Source organism: Elgaria multicarinata, chromosome 11 (assembly GCF_023053635.1).
Source record: "Elgaria multicarinata webbii isolate HBS135686 ecotype San Diego chromosome 11, rElgMul1.1.pri, whole genome shotgun sequence".
Lineage (NCBI taxonomy): Eukaryota > Metazoa > Chordata > Lepidosauria > Squamata > Anguidae > Elgaria > Elgaria multicarinata.
This window is the reverse complement of record NC_086181.1, coordinates 30,474,315-30,499,914: the sequence shown is the minus strand read 5'-3', so window position 1 is coordinate 30,499,914 and position 25,600 is coordinate 30,474,315. Positions and strand designations below refer to the sequence as shown.

Sequence of the window (25,600 nt, the reverse complement as noted above, 5' to 3'; positions counted from 1 at the left end):
TTGGCTGGAGAACCTCTTCTTTAGAGAGGGATCCCCATGGGCTGCCTGGGATGACATTTGGTGGCTTTGTCTCCCCCTATAGGAGGAGCTGGAGAACTACGGATTGGCATCTGTGGAGCGTTGCGAGGCTGTCAAACCCGAGTCCCGGACCCGGTCCTTGCTTCTGCTTGTGTGCCAGGAACCCCACCAGCTCAAACCAGACGTCCACTTCTTTGAGTGTGACCACATTGGGGTAAAGAAACTGAACATGGCGGATCCATCCAGAAAGTTTGGGAAACGACCCTATGCAGTCACCCTAGGGGGAGGGGGCAGAGCACAAGTGGCAGAGCACCTGCTTGGCAGGCAGAAGGTCTCAGGTTCGATCCCCGCCATCTCCAGGTAGGGCAGGAAAAACGCCCGCCCCAAATCCTGGAGAGCCGTTGCTGCCAGTCAGTGTAGACAATACAGAGCTAGATGGATCGATGGTCTGAGTCAGAATAAGGCAGCTTCCTATGTTCAACCCTTGGCCAGCTGCAGGAAACTTACCAGTGTGGCGTAGTGGCTAGAGCGTTGGACTGGGAGTCAGGAAATCCGGGTTCTAGTCCCCACTCAGCCGTGGAACCTCACTGGGTGGCTTTGGGCCAGCCACAGACTCTCAGCCCAACCTACCTCACAGGCTTGTTGTTGTGAAGATAAAATGGAGAAGAGGGTTATGTATGCTGCCTTGGGTTCCTTGGAGGAAAAAAGGTGGGATATAGATGTAAAAATAAATAAATAAATCTACTTAAAGCATTTTGTCAGGGGAGGAAGGAAGGGGAGGGTTCTAGCCTCCTCTGTCTAGCTTTCGACCTGTTTTCTCTTCTACTTTCCAGGCAGAACTCATCCGGCAGGACATCAACAGCGCTCTGTTGGACTTCAAGTCAGGGGGGAATGCACAGCGGAAGGAAGCGCTCAGGTGAGTGCAAACCCGACACCTGCGCAGGCAAAGGGGTGGGAAAGGGAGTTTGAAAGTACACGAGGTTCAAAAGGACATTTCTGCCTTGCCTCAGAAATGACACGTGGTTGTTTTATCTAGAGAAGAACAGCGATAAGGAAGGGTGATTTTCGATGGAGAAGTGTAGGTGGAAACACTTAAGTGGGGAGGGGCTGCAGCTCCGCGGTGGAGCATACGCTCTGCACGCGGAAGGTGTCAGGTTCTTATCTCCCAGTATCTCCAGGTACGGCTGGGAAATGCTCGTGCCCGAAACCTTGGAGAGCCACTTCAGATGGTCTGGCTCAGCATGAACTAGCGTCCTGTTTCCCTAGCTCTTTCCCCACCTGGTGCTTTTGCAGTGCACATTCCTTGCTCTGGCTGCTTTCCCCTTGGAGGCAGGGCTATTTGGCACCCTAGGCAAGGCGAGCTTCTTGCACCGCCCCCCTCCCCAAATCGCCAACTTCGATTCAGCTGTTCCAGAAGAGTTTCTGAACTATTATATTTTCCTATTATTATGGTGTGTGTTTTCTTAAAACAGCCAATTTGTATAAAACTGTGACCCTTAAAGGGCAGTACTGTGCCCCTCGGAGGTCTGTGCCCTAGGTGGCTGCCTAGTTGGCCTAATGGTAGTGCTGGTCCTGCCTGGAGGTTTCCCCCGTGCATCGGGGAGGGAAGTGTATCTTCACGGCACCAAGTTGGCACCGCATTCCCTCCCAAACCCCACACTTCCATTCTTGTGGGATTGTGCTCCGTTATCCCCATGCAAAAAAGTGAGCGCGGGATTTATATGGATCATGGGAGAGGGAAGCTGCTACTTCTGCCATCACTGCTGTCCCTCCCTGGCTTTTTCCTGGGAATTGATGCCAGGGGAAGGGAGAACCTCCCCCCCTCCGAAAAAGGGAGACTCTTTTCCCCACAAAGGCAGCACAGGGGCATTCCGGCAGCCATTCAGCTGGGCGGCTGATCGCCTCCCCCCCCCCCCCGGTCCGGTGACCAATCAGGGGTCACCATCTGCCCAGCCATTTCTTCTGATGTGACCCTGGAGCAGCAAAGACAGAAGGCGATGTGCCGTACTTGTCGCGCTCCAGACAAAAAAGTTGGAGTAAATCCCCAACTTTCCTTTCCTTTGGCGTTTCGGGGAAAAGCCCTGGGATGCCTGCACAGCAGCTTCTGCATCATAGAATCGACCCCGAGCCACCGCGCACCCACCAGGGGCTTTTGTCACGTTCAGAGCGTCATCCCACGTACCTGTTTCCCTCGAAATGTCCCCTAAAGCGCTAAGCTGTCGCTGTTGCTGTTGTTGCTGTTGTGAGCCGGGCGGCAGCGCTCCTTTACATACCAGGAAATGGGTTTAAGGGGGGGGGGGAGAATGTAAAAAATCATAAAAAATCAACGGATGACCCAATCCGATTCAAATTTGGTCTGCTTAAAGCTCTCCTTAATATCTATTACTGTGCCAATTTTGATGTCTTTATCTTTAAAGCTTACGCAGATGTAAGCATTTGTTTATTTTTTCTTTAAACCTATCAAATCCTGCTCCTGCACCCCCAGTGGCCGCTCGGAGAACAACAAATGATTCGCTCGAAAAGCAGTATCAAATAGGACGGGTCTATTGCCTTTGAAGCACAATTAAAGCAGGATGCACGGGAGTGCTTCACAGTCAAAGCAGATTATAAACTGGAAAACTTCAGAGTCCTTCACAATAAAAGCAGATTATAAGATGGGAAACTTCGGAGTCCTTTGCACGCAATTCGCAGTGATTGCACAGTATAACGCTGGTGTGATAAGGCTCATAGACAGCCCCTTTGACCCTGCAGAGTGCAGAAATTTGCTTGGGTGCATTTATTTATTCCAAATATTTCATAGCTGCCTTCCAGCGCAGATGCCCTCCCAAAGCGGCATGCATCAATAAAACACATAAAAACGAAACAATATTAAAAGCGATAAAACACAGTAAAACAGCAACACATTTAAAAAATAAACCAACTGCAGTACAAACTGACAACAAAGCCAGCGGTACCAGGAGAAGGCCAGAGTGAAATAATATGTTTTCAAGGCCTTCTTAAAAGCCTGCAACGATGGAGCAATCACAACAGAAAACAGTGGAAAGGGTTCTGCATGCACACACTGCTTCTCTGCTAAGAGTTGCCCCTTCCCGTGGCAAATTTGTGAGAGGCAAATGCTGAAAGCCCCATGCCCCCGTGGATGGGGTTTGTGGCTTGGCGTTTCATCCTGCGCCTCTCAGAGAATCATAGAATAGCAGAGTTGGAAGGGGCCTACAAGGCCATCGAGTCCAAACCCCTGCTCAATGCAGGAATCCACCCTAAAGCATCCCTGACAGATGCTTGTCCAGCTGCCTCTTGAAGGCCTCTAGTGTGGGAGAGCCCACAACCTCCCTAGGTCACTGGTTCCATTGTCGTACTGCTCTAACAGTCAGGAAGTTTTTCCTGATGTCCAGCTGGAATCTGGCTTCCTTTAACTTGAGCCTGTTATTCCATGTCCTGCACTCTGGGAGGATCGAGAAGAGATCCTGGCCCTCCTCTGTGTGACAACCTTTCAAGTATTTGAAGAGTGCTATCATGTCTCCCCTCCATCTTCTCTTCTCCAGGCTAAACATGCCCAGTTCTTTCAGTCTCTCTTCATAGGGCTTTGTTTCGAGAGCCCTGATCATCCTGGTTGCCCTCCTCTGAACATGCTCCAGCTTGTCTGCATCCTTCTTGAATTGTGGAGCCCAGAACTGGACGCAATACTCTAGATGAGGCCTAACCAGGGCCGAATAGAGAGTAGCAGCCTGACATGAAGCTATGAAGCCAAACTGGCGAAGAATGGCTTCATTATCTCCATACAACGAAAAGTTCTGCTTGCCAGGCTTCTGCCTGCCAGGCTTCCATGACTGTCCTGGAAATAGGTCCAGCTTGAAAATGCTTGTGTCCCCTGGGATTATGGGGATCAGGATTCTTGCGCTGTCTGGATGAGTGGCACAGGCTTAGAGGGTGACAGAGATCTAGAAGAGGACAGGAGCGAGGTTGCATTATCTAACAGGGTTTGAGATTCCTTTCCTTTTCATTCCAACCTCTTGCTTTGTGCCTCTTCTACAGAGCTACCCAGAACTGGCTTGGCAGCCAGGAAAACAACCTGGACAAGTCCCTCCCTGCACCTCCTCGCCAGGTGCCTTCCAGGACCAAGGTCATTGCACCAGAGCAAACAGAGGACGGTGAGAACCTAGGAGCCCTGGCTCTCCCTCTAAACCTGTTGCTGATCCTATGCGCACGTTTGGGGAGGGGGCCTTGCTCACCCAAAGAGCGCCTGCTGGATAGGCAGGAGGTGGCCACTCTTCATGGAACAGCTCTGCCACTGGTCCAGGTCTTCCTCTGGCCCCTTCATTCACCTTCCTTGTGGAGTGAAACAAATGGCATCTTTGCTCCAGTAGACCAAAGGGGAGAATGGGCGAAAGGCCTGGAGGAGGATTGGGCTAGGAAAAGCCAGGGCTGCATTCTCTTTTCCTGCCTGTGAAAGGCAAAGGCATGATCTCTGGGTTGCAGTGCTGCCTCCGGCACCATAACCCCCTGATTCTTTCTACTTCCAGACATCTTGGCCATTGAGAATAAACTGACCTTTGTCCGTGCGGAGCGTGATGTGGTGAGTCAGCTGGGAAGTCATGCAAAATATCAAATAGCCTTTAAGTTAGGTTAGAACTGTAGGGTTGATTTCCGTAAGGGAGGATTTATGCGTTTACTTCTATCATATTTGCATATGCCCAGGAAGATTGGCCAACTTTTATCCCTGGCACATATTCCAAGCCCTTCGTGGTTGCAGGGTGGAGAGCTATACCTGTTGTTTTTCTGCCTGCTGTACAGCTGTTATAAGCATGGAGTCTGTTTGGGGCACTTTAGCATCACTGGACTTTTTTTTTTTTAAATAGAATACGTTTGACTGACATGTCATGAATGATCTATCTCTTACATATTCAACACTTATCTTCTAGAAAATATTTTATTTTATTTATTTAGGAATTTTCTTTCATACCCTCACCCCCACCCCTACACGCGATAGTGCAGTCGTATCAATAATTATAATAAATCAAGGCAGAAAAATACAGAATATATTGTTCACATGAATCGGAGAGACTGATATGCTACAGGCAGAGTGTCATGAAGTTGAGTGTTATCAACATACATCATAAATTGATACCAATCCACAGAAAAAGTATTGTGTTTCCTACTTCCTTTTGCCAGTAGTAACTTATTTGTTAATTTTTCTATTAAGGGAATCTTCCAAACCTGAGTCCACGAAGCATTCAGTGAAACTCTTCTTCCATGTTCTTTTTTTTTTTAATAGAATACATTTGACTGACATGTCATGGATGATGATGATTATCATTATCATTATCATTATTAAAACATTTGTATCCCGCCCTATATCACTAGGATCTCAGGGCGGCCTACAGACAAAATCATACCAACAGTATAAAACAATAAAATATACACCGCTGAAAACAAATCAAACCATTCATCGTGGATGATCTCTTACATATTCAACACTTATTTTCTTCTAGAAAATATTTGGGGAAATGTGTTTGCGTACTATTGAAGAGCTTCATGGAAGTCTGGCGGTGCTGTTTGTGTTGAGCGCTCAAAGTACATGTAATTTTATGCTGCTGCCCATCAGTAGAATGCTGTAGGCACGGTGGAAAAAGTGAACAAATGAAAATAATAATAGCCATACACTTAGCATGTGCAAAGTGCCGTTCCTTAATCACTGAGTAATGACAAATCATCACTCCCTCCCACCCCCACAAATACATTTGCATTTGGGGGAAAGATCCCCTGCATAAATCTGAGCCCCAACATCAGTTGCTACAGAAACCCTATACCCACTTACCTAGGAGTATGCCCCACAGAACTAAATAGGCAGGTTCGCACGTCACGCTAACACACCCTGTGAATAAGGCACCATGGGTTGGTTGTTCACGCGCTAACCTGACAGAGGATTGGATGCTATTTATTTATTTATTTGTTTGTTTATTGCATTTCTATACTGCCTAGGGTGACTATATGAAAAGGAGGACAGGGCTCCTGTATATTTAACAGTTGAATCGAAAAGGGAATTTCAGCAGGTGTCATTTGTATATATGGGGGACCTGTGCTAGGTTCGCACAACACAACATCCTGTGTTGTGCAAACTAGGTTAATGAGTCTTACTTATGAGTATATTACACTTGTAAACCCTGCTGTGTGGTTCTCACATGGGTGTCTCCTTGTGCAATGCAGAAGCATCTTTTTATATATCTCTCTCATCTGACAGGAGCTGTTGAACAGGGTTTTCGACGATGTAGAAGCCTTTGTGGGGAAGCTGCAGAAGTCTGCTGAAGCTTTCCGCGTGCTGGATCAACGCAAGCACTCCGCGAGGGGACGTCGCCGTCAGCCAGGCGGTGAGAAATAGATAGTGGTCCCGCTCCAAGAAACTTTTCTCCCCTGTCCTGTGGGCTAAATTAGACCCTGGTTGCAGTACAAGATTAACCTATACAACTTTCTTCGCCATCTCCACAGAGGGGCTCCTGACCATCCGAGCTCGGCCCCCTACCCAAGAGGAGTTTGAAGACACTCTGGCCAAGATTAAATATTCCTTCAGCCTTCTGGTGAGTGTTGAGTGCACATTTCTCCAAAAAAGCAAAAGCTGTTGGCCTGACTGGGGGCTGTTTATATGTGGCCAAAGCCCTGCCGGGGTTGAGAATCTGCGCTGCGTCAGTCCTACGATGGAGCTGCAGATTCGCAGCCAGTGCGGGGCTTTCCCAAGAAGCTGTGCTTTGTGGGGGGGAAGGGTATTTACCTGACTTTTTCAGTGGGAGCGAGGTCAGTACGGCTCTTCTAACCTCGCTCCAGGGCCGAACCTGGTGGAAGGCAACTGGTGATTGGTTGCTGGAAGCCAGGAAGAGGGAGGGGGGCGGTTCATATATCCAGATGATTGCCCGAAACTCCACGCTCCCTCCTTGGCATTGGGATTAACCAACGCCACCCCGGGTAAGGGAAACTGCGGGGTTTGGGGGGGAGGCGGTGCCAACTCGGCGCCGTGAAGACAGCCCCTTGATCTCTAGGTGATGCTTTTGTTCCCACCACCCAGGCAAGACTGAAGAATAACATCACAAAACCTTCCTCGGAGGAGCTGATACATTTCCTCTTCAGTCCCTTGAAGATGGTAAGTGGTGGGTTCCGGGGGCGGTGGGAGGAAGTATTAGGCAGCGGAACGAGCAGAAAGCTGCCAGCCTACAAACACTGAGAGACGGTCGACACAAGCAGCGGAATGGCACAGTGCCGTGTTTTGTTGGCTCTACCACCTTGATCGCAGATTCGGACGGAGGGGCTGTCTTGACGTCATCTTTGCCCTCGGATGGCTCCGAAATGGTGCGGTGTCTGTTATATGAGGCAGCTGCCGATTTGGAGCCGCCCCGGGGGCAAAGAGCCGAAGGCCCGCAGCAGAAATGTTGGGGACCTATCCTGACTAAGTGAGGTCAGTGTGGGTCTTTGCCATTTGTCCTCGCTCGGGCACTTCTTTTTCATGGGGAGTCTCTCATTAGTCACCGGAAGATGCGGGACGGGGAGTTGGCAGGCCCGGAAAGCCTAATGGCCACTGGAAACCCCACGCTGCCTCCCCAAAGGGGATTATTCACCACCACCCCGCACTAGCAATACTGTGGGGTTTGGCTGCGGAGCAGCGCCAACGCTGTGGCATGAAGACGGCCCCCAGACCCTGGAAGAAGGAGGAAATCTCCTTGTACTTATTTATTGATTAAAACATTTGTATCCCTCCCTATATCATTGGGATCTCATAGAGAACGAACATGTCAGAGGGAAGGCTGGTCCGGAACATTTCTCCCTGACACGCTAGATTTCTATGAACGAGGCCTCTTCTTTTTCATGGGGAGCATTCCATTGCGTGGATTCTTTCACTCGCAGAGCAGCCGTGGTGCAACATTCCACGGAAAGCCTGCATCACATGATTCTACTACACGTGTAGAATAATTCTAAGGGTGCTTCCATAAGTGAGGCTTTTGGTGGGCAATCTCACTGTCTCACTTATGGAATTTTATGCGGGGTCCAGATGGCTGCATCTTCGGCTTGTAGCCCTCCCAAGTCTTCCCACCATTTCTGCTGTCTTTTTTTGCTTACCATAAAAAAAATCTGTTAAGGAAAGGAAACATGGAATAGCTGAGCGATGTCTTATTATTATCATTATTATTGTTGTTGTTGTTGTTGTTGTTAGCGGTCGGAGCCCTCCGTCTGGAAATACCTTAAGACCTGAAGCAGGGCACACAAGTGTCTCTGGGTGGGGAACTACAGCTGGGCACCTGCCTTGGGAAACCAGGCCCCCGTCTATATGACAGTGGGATAGCTCCTCATTGAATATAAACCCGAATTTTCGTTGATTTGAATCTAGGTAAAGAGTGTCGCACTGCAGCAGCAACAGCGATTTATGTCCTGATTTTTTTTTCTGTAGTGCAGTTATAAATGTGCATATACGATGCTACGGAGTAGAGACGCTGGAAGCTATAAATTTTATATGTGGAGCTCCACAGATTCATATAACAGACAAACCGGGACTGGGGGGGGGGGTAAGGAATGAAGCAGCAGAGGAGGATGCCCGTTCCCCCCTCTTTGTTTGAATAATCTCTCTCTGCGGAGCTCCGCAGAATCAGAGAATTCAAACTAAAAAGGCATGAAGGAATGAGGCAACCAATAGGTGGGAAATCCGGAAATCGGCCAATCACGTTGTCCTACCCTGAAAGCTCCGCCCACATGTCAAACTGCGATTTAACTCCCCCAACATCACATAACCATAACACGGTGCAAAGTCAGTCGTTGCTCCAAAAGTCGCCGTAAATCGCAAATGCGAATCTGCGCATCATTGCGTCAAAAACCCGGCGCTGCGGTGAATGGACGGTTGCGTCGTGTGTCCTGAAACGCGAATCTGCACATTTATGTCAGGGTAAAGAAGTCGTACAGACATGCCCCAAGTGTTTCTAGTTTCTGATTCTTGCCTCCCATTTTAGATTGTGGAGACTTCTGGGGGACCAGCATTTGCTTCCGAGTTGCGCAATCCCCTGCTGACCCTGGAGGCAGTCACCCTGATGCGAGGTTGCTTGGAGGAAGAGGATGCCAAGCTGTGGTATTCACTGGGCGAAAACTGGACCAGGCCAAGGTAAGGGACCCGTCCGGTCTTAGGCTGTCATTATCTATTCCTTCCTCAAATGTTCTCTATAGTCATATGATTGTGTATGCTTAGAAGGTGTAAATCCACACGGCATGGGTGGAAAATGTGTTTCAGTTCACTTGCTTTACCCCTCCTCCTCCTTCTCCCTTCTAAATTTTATTTTATTTATTTTTACTTATTACATTTCTATACCGCCCAATAGCAACGTGATCAAACGTATTATAAAACCAAAGTAAAAAAATCATCAGCAGTGTAAAGATCTAAAAATATAATTAGAGATTTAAAAGCAACAAAAACTGAAGGACTAAAATGTCTGGGAGAACAAAACGGGCCTTCACCTGGTGCTAAAAAGACCACAATGTCGGCACCAGGCAAGCTGCTCTGGGGAGGGCATTACGCAATAGATCGCTCCAATGGAAAAGACCCTCTCCTTATTGGCCACCTGCCTAAGTTCATTTGTGGGGGCGTCTGAAGATGATGTGAGGGTCTGAGCAGGTATATATGGGACGAGACGATCCTTTAGGTCAACCTTCTAGTCATCTCCTCAGTCTCTCAGTTCCGCCCTTATAGAATCATAGAATCATAGAATAGCAGAGTTGGAAGGGGCCTACAAGGCCGAGTCCAACCCCCTGCTCAATGCAGGAATCCACCCTAAAGCATCCCTGACAGATGCTTGTCCAGCTGCCTCTTGAAGGCCTCTAGTGTGGGAGACCCCACAACATCCCTAGGTAACTGATTCCATTGTCGCACTGCTCTAACAGTCAGGAAGTTTTTCCTGATGTCCAGCTGGAATCTGGCTTCCTTTAACTTGAGTCCATTATTCCGTGTCCTGCACTCTGGGAGGATCGAGAAGAGATCCTGGCCCTCCTCTGTGTGACAACCTTTTAAGTATTTGAAGAGTGCTATCATGTCTCCCCTCAATCTTCTCTTCTCCAGGCTAAACATGCCCAGTTCTTTCAGTCTCTCTTCATAGGGCTTTGTTTCTAGACCTCTGATCATCCTGGTTGCCCTCTTCTGAACACGCTCCAGCTTGTCTGCGTCCTTCTTGAATTGTGGAGCCCAGAACTGGACACAATACTCTAGATGAGGCCTAACCAGGGCCGAATAGAGAGGAACCAGTGCCTCACGTGATTTGGAAGCTATACTTGTATTAATGCAGCCCAAAATAGCATTTGCCTTTCTTGCAGCCATATCACACTGTTGGCTCATATTCAGCTTGATACTATTGGCTGTTCAGCTCTCTAATGTACCAATGGGGCCGTGGCTTCTCTGGCTTCCATTGGTTGGACTGCGCTGATGTCACAGAGAAACTTGGTGAATTGGGCACAGCAGCTGAGTCCTTAAGAGGTCCTTGGAAACTTTGGGATTTGAATCCCGAGCTCTTTCAGCTGCTTTTGATAAATTGGAGCAAAGATGTTTTACGGTGGAAAATGGCGGGCTTGAGATGAATGCAGATCAGCTGAGTGTTTGGGGCAACTTTAATGAGAAAGGAAAAGACAGTTTGAGTACATGACTGAGGATTTCTTGATTTCACCTATTTATTTCCAAATACTTTCCTCCTTCCCTTTTCATTTGTTTCCCCCATCCTCTTCGTTGTTCGCCCTGCCCTGCCCACCCAAGAGTGGACTTCCCCAGGGACTATGCAACTCCTTACACCCCAGCGTTCCGGAGTGGCTGGCAGCCACCACGCCTGGACCCTTCTGGGCAGCCTTGGGAAGACCCAGTGGAGATGCAACACCGACACGAACAACGTCGCGCCCAGGTGAGTGTCAACATGGGAAGCAGGCGGGATAAACAGATTATCAAGCCTCACATCTAGGGCAATGTGACAGATGCCAAACATTCTGTTTTTACTTGGGATGGGGAGGAACAGTGGGTGCTCCTCCCTTGTAGCGAGGGCCATGGCTTGCCTGAAGAATCCATTTTGGTGTACTTTTGACCAAGGGGGCATTGTGGTGCAATTTGGTCCTTCTAATGCTGGATTCAAACAGCTCATTTCTTCAGTGCTGATAAGAAGGTGGGATAATAAGAATCTGATGGAACCTAGTTGTTTGGAGTAGCATAACAGTTGTTGGATTCTGCAGCCACCACTCATTGTACAACTTAAATCAGCCTTCCCCCAAACTTGGTGCTGTCTGGGTGTATTGGACTGCAACTCCCATAATTCCCAGGGCTGTGAATAATGGGAGTTGCAGTCCTACACATCTAGAAAGCACCAGGTTGAGGGAAGGATGGTCAGACTTTGACTCGTTGGACCTTTTTCAGGCAAACCGATTTCCTTTTAACTATGTTAAATTGTGCTGGCTTATCGCTTTTAGCAATAAAGATTTCATTCATGCATGCAATTACTTTGATATTATGAGAAAGATGGGAGCAAGGGAAGATGGGGGGCAAGGAGTGAGGCGGGACTTTATATCTCCCCGCCCCCCCCGTAGGTATTAAGGTAGTAGCCTTCTTTGTTTGTCCACCAATCCTGAATAACCATTCAGCTGTTAACTCTATCAATGGCTATTCAGCATAGCTACCTTGAATTTGTCTAATTCCCTTAGACTAAGGCCTAGAGTCGTCTAAATTGGTGGCCATCTAATTCCCCGAAGGTGCTTCCAGATGAGGCTTTTATTGTGCTATCGCCCTGCCTTAAATATGGAAAGTTATAGGGAGGTCCTGATGGCATTGTCTTCCATTTGTAACTTGCTCACTTCTACCATCATTTTACTTTCTACAAAAAAACCATTAAGGATGGAAATAAGAGAATAAGTGCACAATGACTTTTGATTGGTAGTGCTAGGAGCTGTCCATCTGTAAACACGCTTAGGAGCCATCAGTTAAGCTATTGCCTGTTTGGGCTTTTCTACATGAGGCATTTATCATGCACTCATCATTCCCTACTCACAGTTGTTTACGGGTTCCTTAGACGACATTATCACTCTCTGGTTTCACTTCTCTCTGTCTACCCAGCACTTTCGGATAATTTTTTTAGAGCAGGGAAAATGTGGCATTTAATTGTAAAAGTGGAAGAAAGCACTATTTCCTCTTGTGTATTTCTGCTATTTTGCTATACCACAGTACCACCTAGAGGTTATGTAGTAGAAAAGAAAAGCTCCTTGTATTTTGCTCAGATCTCAGTTCTGCGATGAAACACAAAGTATATACAGTGCATTAACAGTCTCGATTAGAAAAGCTCTTTAATCCCCTTAGAGCCATCTAAGCCAGTGGCTCTACCTGCACATCTTCTGGCAGCAAATTTCATGAATAAATTTAGGCTGGCCCCAAATTCCCCACTGAACTTCATAGACTGAGTGGGGATTTGAACCCAGATCTTGCTAGTCAAAGTCCCACATATTCACTCTGCTTGGTAGGCCAGAGGCACAGTGGGCTGAAGGTGACCATTGCGAAGGATGCTTCCATGAGGAGGATGTTGGGCTAAGATAATTGTTGGGCCTTGACAGGTAACTATTCTTTCTCTTATTTCTTTTATAGCAATCAGCTCCTACAATTGCAGCCAATGGGTAAGTCTCTCTCCAACCTTTGGGCAATTGATTTGGTAACTGGGAAAGGGGTTAGACTTGGGATGTCTTGGAAAATGGATGGACTTTGAAAGATAGGTTGGAAATTAGGATCTGAGGGTCAAAGGGAAAGAGAAAGGGAGTGGAAGAGGTGAAAATCTGGAGCGGTAAGCTAAGCTTGGCAAGGCCAGGGGACTATGGAGCATGCTGTTGTAACAGACAGAAAAATCTTGTCGAGAAACTTCAGGGTTTGATAGATGTTGCCTATTTCCTGCATTACTGTGCCAGGATCCACAGAATATCAGCTGGCCATATAGGGTGGCTGCCTTTTCATATATATATATATATATATATATATATATATATAGGGTGACCATGTGAAAAGGAGGACAGGGCTCCTGTATCTTTAACAGTTGTATTGAAAAGGGAATTTCAGCAGGTGTCATTTGTATATATGGAGAACCTGGTGAAATACCCTCTTCATTACAACAGTTAAAGCTTGCAGGTGCCCTGCCCTCTTTTGTATCTGGTCACTCTAGTATAGCTCCTGCAGCTTTAACTGTTGTGATGAAGAGGGAATTTCACCAGGTTCTCCTTATATACAAATGACACCTGCTGAAATCCCCTTTTCTATGCAACTGTTAAAGATACAGGAGCCCTGTCCTCCTTTTCATATGGTCACCCTATATTATACATATGAACTCTTGGTCATTCAAGCCCAGAATTGTCTGTTTTGTGAGTGGCAGCAGTTCTCCTAAGTCTCAGCCAGAAAAAGTCTTCCCCGGCCCTGCTGCATGAAATCCTTTTTGGTGGAGATAGCAGCAGCTGACCCTGGGACCGCCCTGCTTTAAAAGATGGAAGCCCCCGCTTTGGCATCTGGCATGGGGGAAGGCGGGCCTTGAGCCCATAGCCTCAAGAGCGCAGGTAGAAGGGCTGAGCTAAACCTGTGTTTCCACTGCTTAATAAAGCTCAGCCTGATTTATGTAAGGTTCCCAATACAGGTACTGATTCACAGCATCCGTACTTGATTTGCTGCAGCATCACTTGCTCCTGGTCCCTTCACTGGGCCCTAAATGTTTTATCTTATGTGAACCGCCCAGAGAGCTTCAGCTATGGGGCAGTATACAAATGCAATAAATAATAATAATAATAATAATAATAATAATAATAATAATAATGTTGGAAAGAGGGAGGGGGCGGGGATCCTAATGACCTTGGACATTGCAATGTTCAAAGACTTCTAACGGGAAACTTGGAGGAGGGAGATGCGGTTGGGTCAACATAGTATGTGGAGTGTTTAAAGGTATCGCAGGTCTTTCCCTGCCAGAGGGAATGTTCATTGGATCATTTGTTGACGGAAGCTTAGATCAACTCGACATTCCTCCCCCCCTTCTTTTTTTTTCTCTTTTAACTTCTCTTTTTCGCTCTGTCTGTCTGCACTGGGAATAGCTGGGTCCGGTGGTGAGCGAGGACACCAGCAATACGAATTAGATAGGGGGGGGGGGGAGAGGCAGCAGGGGCTTAGCTGTGGGGATGGACGGTGGTTCGTGTAAGCCAACCATTACAGGTGAAGTGGGAAGAGGTGATTAGGCACTTAGGGTAGGTGATTAGGAGCTACGCGGTGTTGCGTGGATTTTCCCATTATTTCCCTGAACCTGCCAACGTTTCTGACTTAGAATCTGCCATGCCAGCCTCGCATCAAGGATTGAGGGCCTCTGAATGCAGCTGCCATAGAATTCCACTTCACATTTTATATGTAAACTGTTCATATATTATCGGCTTTTAAAAATGATGTTCTTAGTCCTCTTCGCTATTGTAGGAAATGCCTTTTTTTTTAATGGGCTGTTTATTGTGACAGATTTAAGAAATCGTTGAAGAGTAGATTCAGATCCAGGAGACAATGTCTGACAGCATCTAGGCATCGTTTAAACCTCTCCCTACTCTTGTAGTTCTGTAAAGCCAGGAGTTTGCCAAGATCCAAATAAAAAAATAAAAAATTGCAGACTGAAACAAAATAATCGAATATCTCTGTCCCATAACCACTGATTTCGGTTTAATCTTTTCTATAGCACTTTTCAGTTATGTCGTTTTGTCCTCTCCACCCTGGGTACATGAGTCAGCATGTGAGCTCATGTCAATTTTATTTATTTATTTATTTATTTATTCCATTTGTATACCACCCAATAGCCAAAGCTCTCTGGGCGGTTCACAAAAATTAAAACCATGAAGAACATAATAAAACAACCAATAATCTAAAAACACAAATACGAAAATTCTGCAAATATAACTTTAACTATCATGAGATCTCACCCGAAAATCCTGAGTATTGTAGCTTGATGCAGGTATAAAGAATTGTTAGTGATCCCTGACAACTACAGTTTCCATAGTTCTCTAGGGAAAGAGAATGATTACTAAACCAGTTTTTAAAACTTGAAGTCCGTAGTATAGATATGCTTGTAAAGATTTACTTAAGTCTTAAGAATAATCAACCCAGCAAAAGCTCACCGTGCTAGTAACAGATATTTGGAATTAAACTAGACTAGCACAATAGAAAGAAGGAGTTCAGTTCCCACACATACACACACACCAAAAATGAGGAAGTGACTGACCACTGAAACATACTGTGTCAAGAAGGGAGTGGATTCTCTCATAGTTCTTAAAATAAATGAAAACCAGATGACTCTTTTCCAGCTGAACTTGAAATTCTGGATTTGAGGCAAGACTGTCTGGATGCATAAGACCAAAGTCAGACCCAAAGTCCCAACGGGTCACTGAAATAATCTAGGCTAGTGACTTCTCCCCTTTTTATTACTTAGGGTGGATTTCCTCAAGTATTTATGAAGTGATGTTTATAGAGAGAAGTCATGCACATGTTCCAGTAACGTGTGAAGTCCATGGCTCTCCGTTTCCTGCAAACCCTTCAGAAACTGGGCTGAGCCACGTCTATGCCAAAAGCGTGAACAAGTCTACATGCAGTGTTGTGGCTTCTCCAAATGACCACTGGGAATTGTCATTCCGTGGACACAGAGAAGTCTTGGTTGGAGTTTTTGTGCTGCTTCCTCCCTTCCCCATTCTAGAAGGTTGTAATGCCTCTCCTAAGGCTTAGTTACTGAAATGATTTAAAACTAAAATATGCTGGGGGTTTTTTTAGCTCCACCCCATTGTCTTCAGCCCCTCCCACCACTGGAAGCCCCCAAGAGCTTCTGAGGAATGGAATTCGGCTCTCAGGATGAAAGAGGTTCTTCATCCCTCCTCTAGGAAATATGGAGACTTTCTATACAAAACTTTTATCGAGCACTCATAATCGCTCACTTGTGGTCCTTTATATGGCATTGTTGTCATCCTCTAGGGCCTTTCCCACTCTTTGCACTCTTTGCAACCATTATTCTGTGGTTTTTTCCTTAATGAGGAAAGTCTACTATTATTTAGAAAACACGTTATAAAACCTCATGTAATTGCACAATCCCACTATACCACAGCACCATCTAGTGGTTATATAATGAAACATATAGAAAAGCAGAGAAAGAAAAAACCTAGAAAAAAACATGTGTAAAGGAGCCAATCTTAATCCCACAAAGAATCTGGAAACAGAAGCCCCAGTAGAGGTGTGGGATAAAAGCCTCCTTTAGAAACACCCCTGGAGAAAAGGAAGATTAGTAACACTGGGCCTAATTATGTAGTTGGAGGTCACCAGTGACTACTTCTCTATCCAGTAAGCTTTTTAAGTGGCTGCTGCATGGCTCTCAGTTGTTTCTCTGAGGAGGAAAAGTGCACACTCCTCTTTTAAAGAAAATGAATACCCTGGATTCTGCACTGTTTAGTTTTGTCCACTGTTCCCTTTACTGTGCACTGCAGAGTTTGGTTGTGTGCACTGTTGGGAGCAGAGCCAAGGAGAACTCTGAGATTATCCTTACATGACTTTTCTGAACATGAAGTCCTTGTTGGTGGGCGTTAGGGGATCAGAACAGATGTCAAGCACATCCTCCTCCCAATTAGACCCCCTAGAGAATGACCTATTTTCACTTTATGTTAATACAAATACAGCTGCAGAGAAAAGCACACTTTGGTAATGGCCAGACTACGTAACCTGGTTACATTGCAATTGAACAGCACTCAGTGAGTTCTTAAATGTAGAACAGCAGAGCAGCCAAAAGAACAAAACAACAGAACAAGTAGCAGTTCAAGAGGACATGGCGAACTGTCCCCCCTTTTTCTTGTTTTTGTAAAAATATACATACTTAAATTTGTATATATCCATAGTGATGAATACATATGAAACACATATATATGAAAATACAATTTAGTAGCAATTGTGCATAAGCTTCAACAAACGCAGACCAGATAGTCAAATAAGTAGTCATTTGACGGTGGCATACTGTATGCCACCCATTCGAAAGCTGAATGTGTTATGAGGTCCTCAGTCTACTGCATTATAGGATGTGAGTGTTTATCCTTCCAGTGTTGTAAAGGCAGTCTTTTAGCTGTCAAGAGCATGCGGAGAATAATAATAATAATAATAATAATAATAATAATAATAATAATAATTTATTTCTTACCCGCCTCTCCATTTGGATTGAGGCGGGGAGCAATAGCAAGTATAAAATACATAAAATACTGATTAAAAACATAGTATACATTGATAAAACATCCTAAAACACCCTAAAAGCATACTAAAGTTCCACTGGATAGGCCTGCCAGAAGAGATCAGATGCCTTTATAGCTTTCTTAAATGCTAAAAGACGGTTAAGTTGATGAATCTCTCCCGGCTGGCCATTCCACAGTCTGGGAGCAGCAGAAGAGAAGGTCCTCTGGGTAATACCTGTCAGCCTAATTTTGACTGGCTGAAGGAAATTCTTCCCAGAGGACATGAGTGTGAGGGGCGGTTTGTATGGGAGAAGGCGGTCCCGCAGGTAACCTGGACCTAAACCATGTAGGGCTTTAAAGGTGATAACCAACACTTCATACTTTGCCCGGAAACTAATTGGCAGCCAGTGAAGAGATTTTAAGACTGGTGTAATGTGGTCCCCCCTAGGTGTACCGGTGACCAACCTGGCTGCCATATTTTGAACTAATTGATGTTTCCGGACTAGGCACAAAGGTAGTCCTATGTAGAGTGCATTGCAAAAGTCGAGCCTCAAAGTTACTCAAAGTTACAACCGTCTTTAAATCTTCTAAGTCTAGGAAGGGGCGTAGCTGGCATATCAGTTGAAGCTGATAGTCTGCACCTCCATTTACACTGACTATTTGTTAATTTCCATGAAGCAGGTATAATTCACAAGAGTGTATACATCAGCAATTATTAAAGACTGTTTCAAAATTTATCTATATAATAATTTCCTCCCAAAAAGAAACAACTACTGGACATTATCAAAACGTATGTTTAAAAGAAGCATTAGCTGTATTGCACCACCAACAATTAGCTGAATTAGTCAATCCCTTATTAAAGAACTGTTGCAGTGTCCTATAGTTACAAAAATGGGACGATACAGTTCGCTATTTCATTCTTGCTTAAAAGCCTGTATGTCATATTTATTCACCAATAACAAGTATTTATAGACATGGATCATGGATTGCTTTCCCTGACCAGTCTCAGTAACTGCTTCCAATACTGATGTAGGCTCTGATTCTGTAAAAACAGCTGGAGCAAATCTAGATACTAACATATGATGCAGTTGCAAGTATTCATTCAGCCATAGCTAGCAAGTCATATTTGGCACACAAGATAGAAAATGACAAAAACTCATCATCGGTACACGGGTTGATCTAAAGTAAAAAATCATGTTATCTGTCCATGTCTGCCGCAAAAACATTTTTTTAACCAATTTTATAGGACTGGATTGCCCCATAAAGTCAATTTAGCATGAGAAACTGGATCGAAGTGTAATTCATGTGATGTTACGCACCGTACATCTCCAACCGTAGAAACTGTACGAGGCACCTAAATGTTCTTGTATGTCTGGAACCTAATGTGATCATTAGTGAGTTCTTGACAGCAGAGAGGCTAAAAGAACAAAACAACAGTACATGGATCATTTCAAGAAGGGCATGGTGAACTTTTCATCCCTTGGATAGCTACAGAGAGGCACAACTTTGGCAGCAAACTAACCAAGCAAAAAAGAATTTCAATCCTGCCCATGAATAAGGCACAGGAGGAGAGAAACAAGAGATCTCGGTTTTCTATAAAGCCGGGGGGGATGGGTTAGAACAGTAGACCTTGGGAGCTAGGATGATGCCTGGGTTCAAAGAAAATGGAATTTGTCAGGGCTAAATAATGTACCGGGGGTTAGTCATGACTAACTTAAGTCTCATTCATTTCAATGGGTCTGGTCCAAATAGGAGTTAGGCTGGATTTTACCCCAGGAATTCAAGCGCTTAGATTTACTGGGAACGTATCAGGATCCAATGGGAGGCTGAAGTCTTGGGAGGGGATTCAGTTCTGGAGGCTGGGTGAGGATAGAAAGTGAGGCAGACAGAGGCCTAGGTGTTTCAGAAGGTGGCGCAGGCCAGACGCTTTGGTGATGGGCACAGAAGGGAAATATAACAGGATGAAAACAAGAGGACAGCGGTTTAAAGAAAGATGGCGTGCGGAAGAGAGCCAAGAGGGGACACTAGGCAGCCAGCTAAGGTAGGATTGGGGCGGGGGAACGGCGACGGGAATGAATGGCTTTAATTCCTTTTCTTTTCCATCTCCTGTCCTTCACTGAACCGTTTGACAAAACTTGCATCCCGGCGGTTCCATTTGTGATCCTCATAAAGTCCAGCTAAGAGAAAGACTGCAAAATGAAGGGGTTGGGAACTTTCCTTGGCAGGAAATGGCATCTACTTCAGGAAAGAGGCAATTGGCATAAGCCTTTGTCCCTTTCCTGGTCATTATCCTGCCCTTCCTTCAGTATCAACAACTTTTTTCCTGTTCGAAATGTGTCTCATCATGTATTTGCTTGCCCCCATTCAACTAGATGCTTTGCTAATTTGGTCTACTACCTCAAAGAGCTCCATCCGATGAGTGTTTTATTGCACGGTCATTACTGGGCACTCACAGAGTTTGCTCAGGTGCCTCACGTGACGTCGTCTGCCTCCCGCACCCCTTCCGGCCTTCCTTGTGCAACAACTACAAAAAAAACCTCATTAAGAGCTTTATCACACGTACCTGCTTCCCTCGGATTATCCCCGTAGCGCTTAGCTTTCGTGGTTGTTGTTGTTTTTGCTACCGGGCGACAGCGATCATTTGCACACCAGGAAGTGAGTTTAAGGGGGAAATGTAAAAAATCATTAAAAAATCAACGGATGACCCAATTCAATTCAAATTTGGTATGCTTAAAGCTCTCCCTAATATTTATTAATGTGCCAATTTTGGTGTCTTTATCTTTAAAGCTTATGCAGATGTAAGCATTTCTTTAAAATCCTCCTCCTGAGTCACGGCGGCGGCTCAGAAGATACGCTCAAAAAGCAGGGGCTGAATATGGCGAATCTTTTCTCTTTGAAGCACAATTAAGGCAGGATGCATGGGAGTACTTCACAATCAAAGCAGATTATAAGGGGGGAAACTTCTGAGTCCTTTGCATGCAGTTCACAGTGATTGCACAGTATAATGCTGGTGTGATGAAGCTCTTAGTCCGATGTTTTTTTTAAATTCGGAATAGCTTCTCTCTCCTGCTATGTGCAGGAGAAGCAGCGCCATTAGAACAGCCGACTCAATGGGTCTCGTGCGCGTTCTATACTTCCTCTTTTGAAGAGAGGAAGTAACTGAGGAATGAAAACACCAGCTGAGAAGGTAGGGAGCGTGTTAACCCCCAGTGTGATGGAGCTTGAGGTCTCCCCCTTTCATCATCATCATCATCGTTAGCACACTGCATCAAACTTTGGGGTGATCATCTGCACACCTATGGAATTGTGCACATTCAGCATTTATTCAGTAAACATGGTCTAAAATGAAGACTGTCAATCATTGAAATAATTGTTATTTTCCCCCAATATCTGACCTTTTAGCTGATTCGTCAAGTGATTAAATTTTCATTGAACTTGCATATTGCCCAAGGCTCAATAAAGTTAGTTGCCTTGCTGAGATATTGAAGGAAGTATAAGATGCTTACTTACAATTTAATAAACAGAAGCTATCACTCTTTATTTGAAAAGGCATGCTTAATAGTTGTTCTTCCACTCCCTAATATACTAACATAATCAAATCAAATTAGTCTGAAAGAAGGTGCGCCATGTCTTACAACCCCACTAGCCCTCAACAATTTACCCATTAAAATTTTTAGTTGATTAACCTGCTTATTAAACCTGGACTGTCACCCAGTTAAAAATAATAATCTTAAATTGGTTTTCTATTTAGTCTGAAATTGCCATACTTTATCCACTCAATTTTTATGTATTATCCTCTGGGCTTTTTTCATGTCTGAATGTTTTTAACTTAAAATGTCATTGCAGTGCCAGCCTGTCAAGGGTGGACAGGTAAAGCTCTATTTTAAGGGCTACTATGCCTTTAATTTGAAGCTTCCTTCTTTTCTTGTTTAGCTGGGGTATTACAAATAAATTTCCACTTAACTATCCAGGTATGATTACTGCAGGAGAGGGGAGATTAAATACTATTTATTTTTCTTGTGAAACAGCACTATTTTGTAAAAAAAATAAAAAAAGAACATGTTGTTTTAACTCTGCTTCCAACTATCTGTGGAAAAGCAGAAGGACTCAGTGTGGAAGCAATGCTAGTTGATTAATTGATCTCTATTGTTTAAATCTCCATAAATTTGCACTTGAGAAAAACAATTTTAAGGGAAAAGAATACTTTGCCTTTAGAACAAATACGCATAAATAACAGCAACTTCTTAATAGATGTTCTCCTTTTCTTTCACATGGGTGGGAATACTTAAGATGGCACTTGCCAACTGCAGTCCTTATAAAAAGTTGTATTAAAACTGGAAAAAACCAACCTGTCTAATTAACCAGAGTCAGTCAAAATGCTTTCAGCAGATTTATTGATTTATTGATCCAATTAATTACCTAAATGTTTCAGCCCTAGATTAAGCTGGACACAGGTTACAGCTCTATATGCAGGCCACAAGCAATGCAATTGCAGGAGAAAGATTGTTTCAGGAACAGTGTTCGAAGAGTGAAATGCAATGCAATGTACTTCCTGTAACTCAAAATGGAACCCTGGAGTTCTAGATCGCCAACCGGAATCCTAATCTTTATTGGTGATCTAGAGAACCCACAAATCACCTGTCTCTTTCCCATCTATAATTCAATGTGTTCTTTCTTCTCTCTCTTTCATCACAGACACAGACACCCACAGAGCAAGTCAATGATCTGCACGCATGAATTCTTAGCCAGAAACAGCAATGAATTATCAGTCCTTCAAGGGGACATGTTGGAGGTGAGTTTGTGTCCCCAGACCTTGCTGTGCTAGAAGATCATCCCCTCTCAAACCAGCATAGAAGGGGAGGTGGTTTCCAGTTTGGGCACTGCCATAGAATAGCCAACCACATTTGGGAATTAGGAGATTGGGAAATACAGTACCACCTGCTCACCTGTGCGAAGTCGGAATCTCCTATAGGCAATCAGGATGGGAAATGTGTGTAAATGTGAAGTGTTGATATTTTCTGCCCTCGAAGGCCTTGGATATGTGCCATAAATGACTGACATAAATATGCATAAGGTGGGGACATTTCTTTTTTGTTTGCTGTTAGGTTCTGGATGACAGCAAAAAATGGTGGAAAGTTCAAAACCGCTACGGTCAAATTGGCTATGTCCCTTATAATATTCTTACCCCTGTTCTCATTGGAGATGATTCCAGCACCCAGAACAACAAGACAACTGTGCAGATCAATGGAACCAGTCCTATGATAACCAAGGTGAGGGAGACAGCAGCATTTAGGGCTTTTTTTTGGTCTGCTTTGTTTCTATTTGTAAATAAATTATATACTGCTTTTCTGCTAAAATATCCAAAGAGGTTTAAATTAAAATGACAATTCATTGTATAGAAAAAAAAATAGAAAAAAGCAATGAAAACAACATAAACAGCAGCTCCAACATGGAAAGCAGTACAAAATCAGATAATGCAGTTGAATCTGACAGATGTTTATAAACTGATTAATGTTTATAAACGGATTACCACAGGATGTAGTGATGGCCACCAATTTGGATGGCTTTAAAAGGGGGTTGGATAAATTCCTGGAGAAGACTATTAATGGCTACTAGCCCTGATGGTTGTGCGTTATCTCCAGTATTCGAGGCAGTAAGCCTGTGTGCACCAGTTGCTGGGGAACATGGGTGGGAGGGTGCTGTTGCACCATGTCCTGCTTGTTGGTCCCTGGCCGATGGCTGGTTGGCCACTGTGTGAACAGAGTGCTGGACTAGAAGGACCCTTGGTCTGATCCAGCAGAGCTCTTCTGATGTTCTTATGTTCTAATGTTGTGGAGTGAGTAGTTTTTTGTTAATACATATATCACTAGAATTCAGGGTGAACCAATGACACTGAATGACCATAGATTCAGAACAGCTCAGATGACCACAAAAAGAGCTTAGAGATTCACAGAAGACAGAGCTCTCAGCAGCTATTATGTTCACTGGCAGTACCGTCCCATCTATTTCCGGTGTTCAATGGTATTCATATATGCCATTTGTTAGGTAGCTAAGATGGCACCATCCATGTACAAGAGGAAGGGATCAACAAACTAGAGAACTCTGTGATTTGCAGAAGTACACACAAAGAAAACCCAACAACCTGGTGGGGTGGGCGGGAACCCTATGCAGGTGGGTGGAATCACAAAACAGCCCATTGATGACTGAGTGTGCTGACTGGGCATGAGATGCCGACTAACACTAACGTGTGGCTTCTCCACACCGGGCTTATACCGTACAATCAAGATTGGTTATTTACAGAAGTTTGCGGGTCCTTTACATGACATTTTCAACCTCAAGGGCTCTCTTGTGGTTTATGACCTTTATTCCGCCTTTGTAAAGCACGGGGAAAGTCTGATTTTCCTCTAAGAAGTGCTATGAAACACTTTACTTGCAGGGTATACTTCTGTAATGGCACTGTAATAGCACCGCCGTCTAGTGGCTGTAAAATGAAACATACCGAAATTGCTGAGAAATAAAATCCTGAAAAAACAACACATGTCAGCCTGTGTAAACGAGCCGATCTTAATCCCTCAGAGAATCTGGAAGAAAAAGCCTCAGTAAGGATGCAGGATTTTCGCTTTGTGTGGTGAAGCCCTAGCTGTTGGGTGGGAGGGTTGAACAGCTGGGTGGGAGCATGCATGGAACGGAGAATTGTGACAGATGGCATGACTGATTGACTGACTGACTGAAACGGTGAACAGGTGCTCTCCACACTTCAGCACTTTTTTGCAGGTCCCACATGTACCTCTGAATACCAGGTGTTGGGGTCAGTCAACAGCGGGGTAGGGTGGGAAGTGTTAACTTCCTAACTTGCTTGTGGGATTCCCAGAACACTCTATTTAGCCAGGACATATGTTTTTCTGGCCCGAGGTCATGAAGTCATAAGAACTTAAGTACAGCCGTGCTAAACCAGACCAAGGATCCATCTAGTGCAGCATTCTGCTCACACAGCAGCCAACCGGATGCCCACGAGAAACTCACAAGCCTGGACACAAGTGTTGTCCAAGCTTGGGAAAACTTTAAGGAATGTGAGAGAGGCTTTCCCTTTACTGGCCTGAAAAAGCTGAGAAAGATAGAAAGTGGAAGAGAGTCACTTTTAAAAATCAGATATCCATCCCCACCAAATGAAGGTTTGCTGGAAATGCAATTTTTTAAAAATAATAATAATAATTAAACATCAATTGTCAAAATGGCCTAAGAAAGTGTATAGGACCCAAATGGTTTAAGGTTTTGTACATTACAATCCAGCTATCCTGGAAGATGGTGGAGAGCAGGGACGGCTGAAGATATTTTGCTGCCTGAAGGGAAGGACAAGACCTGCCCCTCTCTATTCCACGTGCAGAAGCCAGCTAGACTGGCAGTTGGATGTAACTTCAGCACTGGCAATGGGACAGCGTCCTCCATCGCACTTGAGGGCAACAAGCTACCTTAGGGGCCACAGGGCAGGCTGAGTAGCTCTGCCTTTCAGCACCTCAACGCCTAAGGTGGCCCTTCACTGAGAGGGCCAGCCCTGATGCGGAGTTAGCGCAGGCCCTGGCGCCAGGGTTTTCCTTTTCAATGTGCAGTTGGACGTATAATGTGCAGTTTGGGGGAAAATGTGCAGCTGGAAATCTGATCGTGTGCAGTTTGAAAAAAGTGGTGGAAAAAAATAAGACATGTGTTATGTGTATGTGTTTGTTAAGAACTTAACAACAGACAAAGTCAGGGATGGCATGTGACACGAATTATATAAGGATGCAGGTGAAAGAGCCCTTGATGGTGTGACTGATGTTGCTGGGTCCTGTGACAGTGTGGCCTGAATAGATGTGGGGGCAGAGTTGGCACCTGGATCTATTGCAGGGTCTGGACCCTCTGTCTGTGTCTCTGCCCTGTGTACTGTTGCTGGTTAGCATCCGCTTCAGGTTGGGAGGTTGTCTGGAGGCCAGGACTGGTCTGCCTCCCAAGGCTGAAGTGTCTGTGCTGATGATGGGTTGGAGTTCACTGGTGATCCGTTGCAGGGGTTTCAATTGGGGGCTTTAGGTGACAACTAGTGGTGTACTTCTCTTGATATGTCATCCTTCCTGGGTATCCGTATGGCCCTGTCAATCTGCCTTTAAGTTTAAGGTGCTAGTAGTGTTGGTGATAATCTGTCCAGTCGTGAAAGAGAAATAATGTGTTTGGCTTGGGTGGGTGCGGTGTCTGACAGGGCATTTGTGCAGTTGGAAAATTTGCTTTTAAAAAAAGCCCTGCCTGGCGCTACTGGTGTAACGTATTCCTTGTGACACCGCCCCCGCCAAGTAGCAGGCGGTCTCTTCAAGAGGCCAAGCTG

At 45.0% G+C, this 25,600-nt stretch overlaps 1 protein-coding gene across 1 annotated transcript in view; it reads left to right on the top strand.

Moving 5' to 3' along the window:
* The window catches only part of EPS8L1 (EPS8 signaling adaptor L1), a 36,210-nt gene that overhangs the window by 8,577 nt on the left and 2,033 nt on the right, over nt 1-25,600 (top strand). Inside the window, exons 5-16 of the mRNA XM_063136892.1 lie at nt 83-232; nt 852-934; nt 4,051-4,166; nt 4,539-4,591; nt 6,257-6,383; nt 6,502-6,590; nt 7,073-7,147; nt 9,000-9,148; nt 10,781-10,922; nt 12,641-12,669; nt 21,946-22,042; nt 22,356-22,520. Coding sequence (XP_062992962.1) covers nt 83-232; nt 852-934; nt 4,051-4,166; nt 4,539-4,591; nt 6,257-6,383; nt 6,502-6,590; nt 7,073-7,147; nt 9,000-9,148; nt 10,781-10,922; nt 12,641-12,669; nt 21,946-22,042; nt 22,356-22,520 — 1,275 coding nt within the window. The remainder of the gene's footprint in view (nt 1-82; nt 233-851; nt 935-4,050; nt 4,167-4,538; nt 4,592-6,256; nt 6,384-6,501; nt 6,591-7,072; nt 7,148-8,999; nt 9,149-10,780; nt 10,923-12,640; nt 12,670-21,945; nt 22,043-22,355; nt 22,521-25,600) is intronic.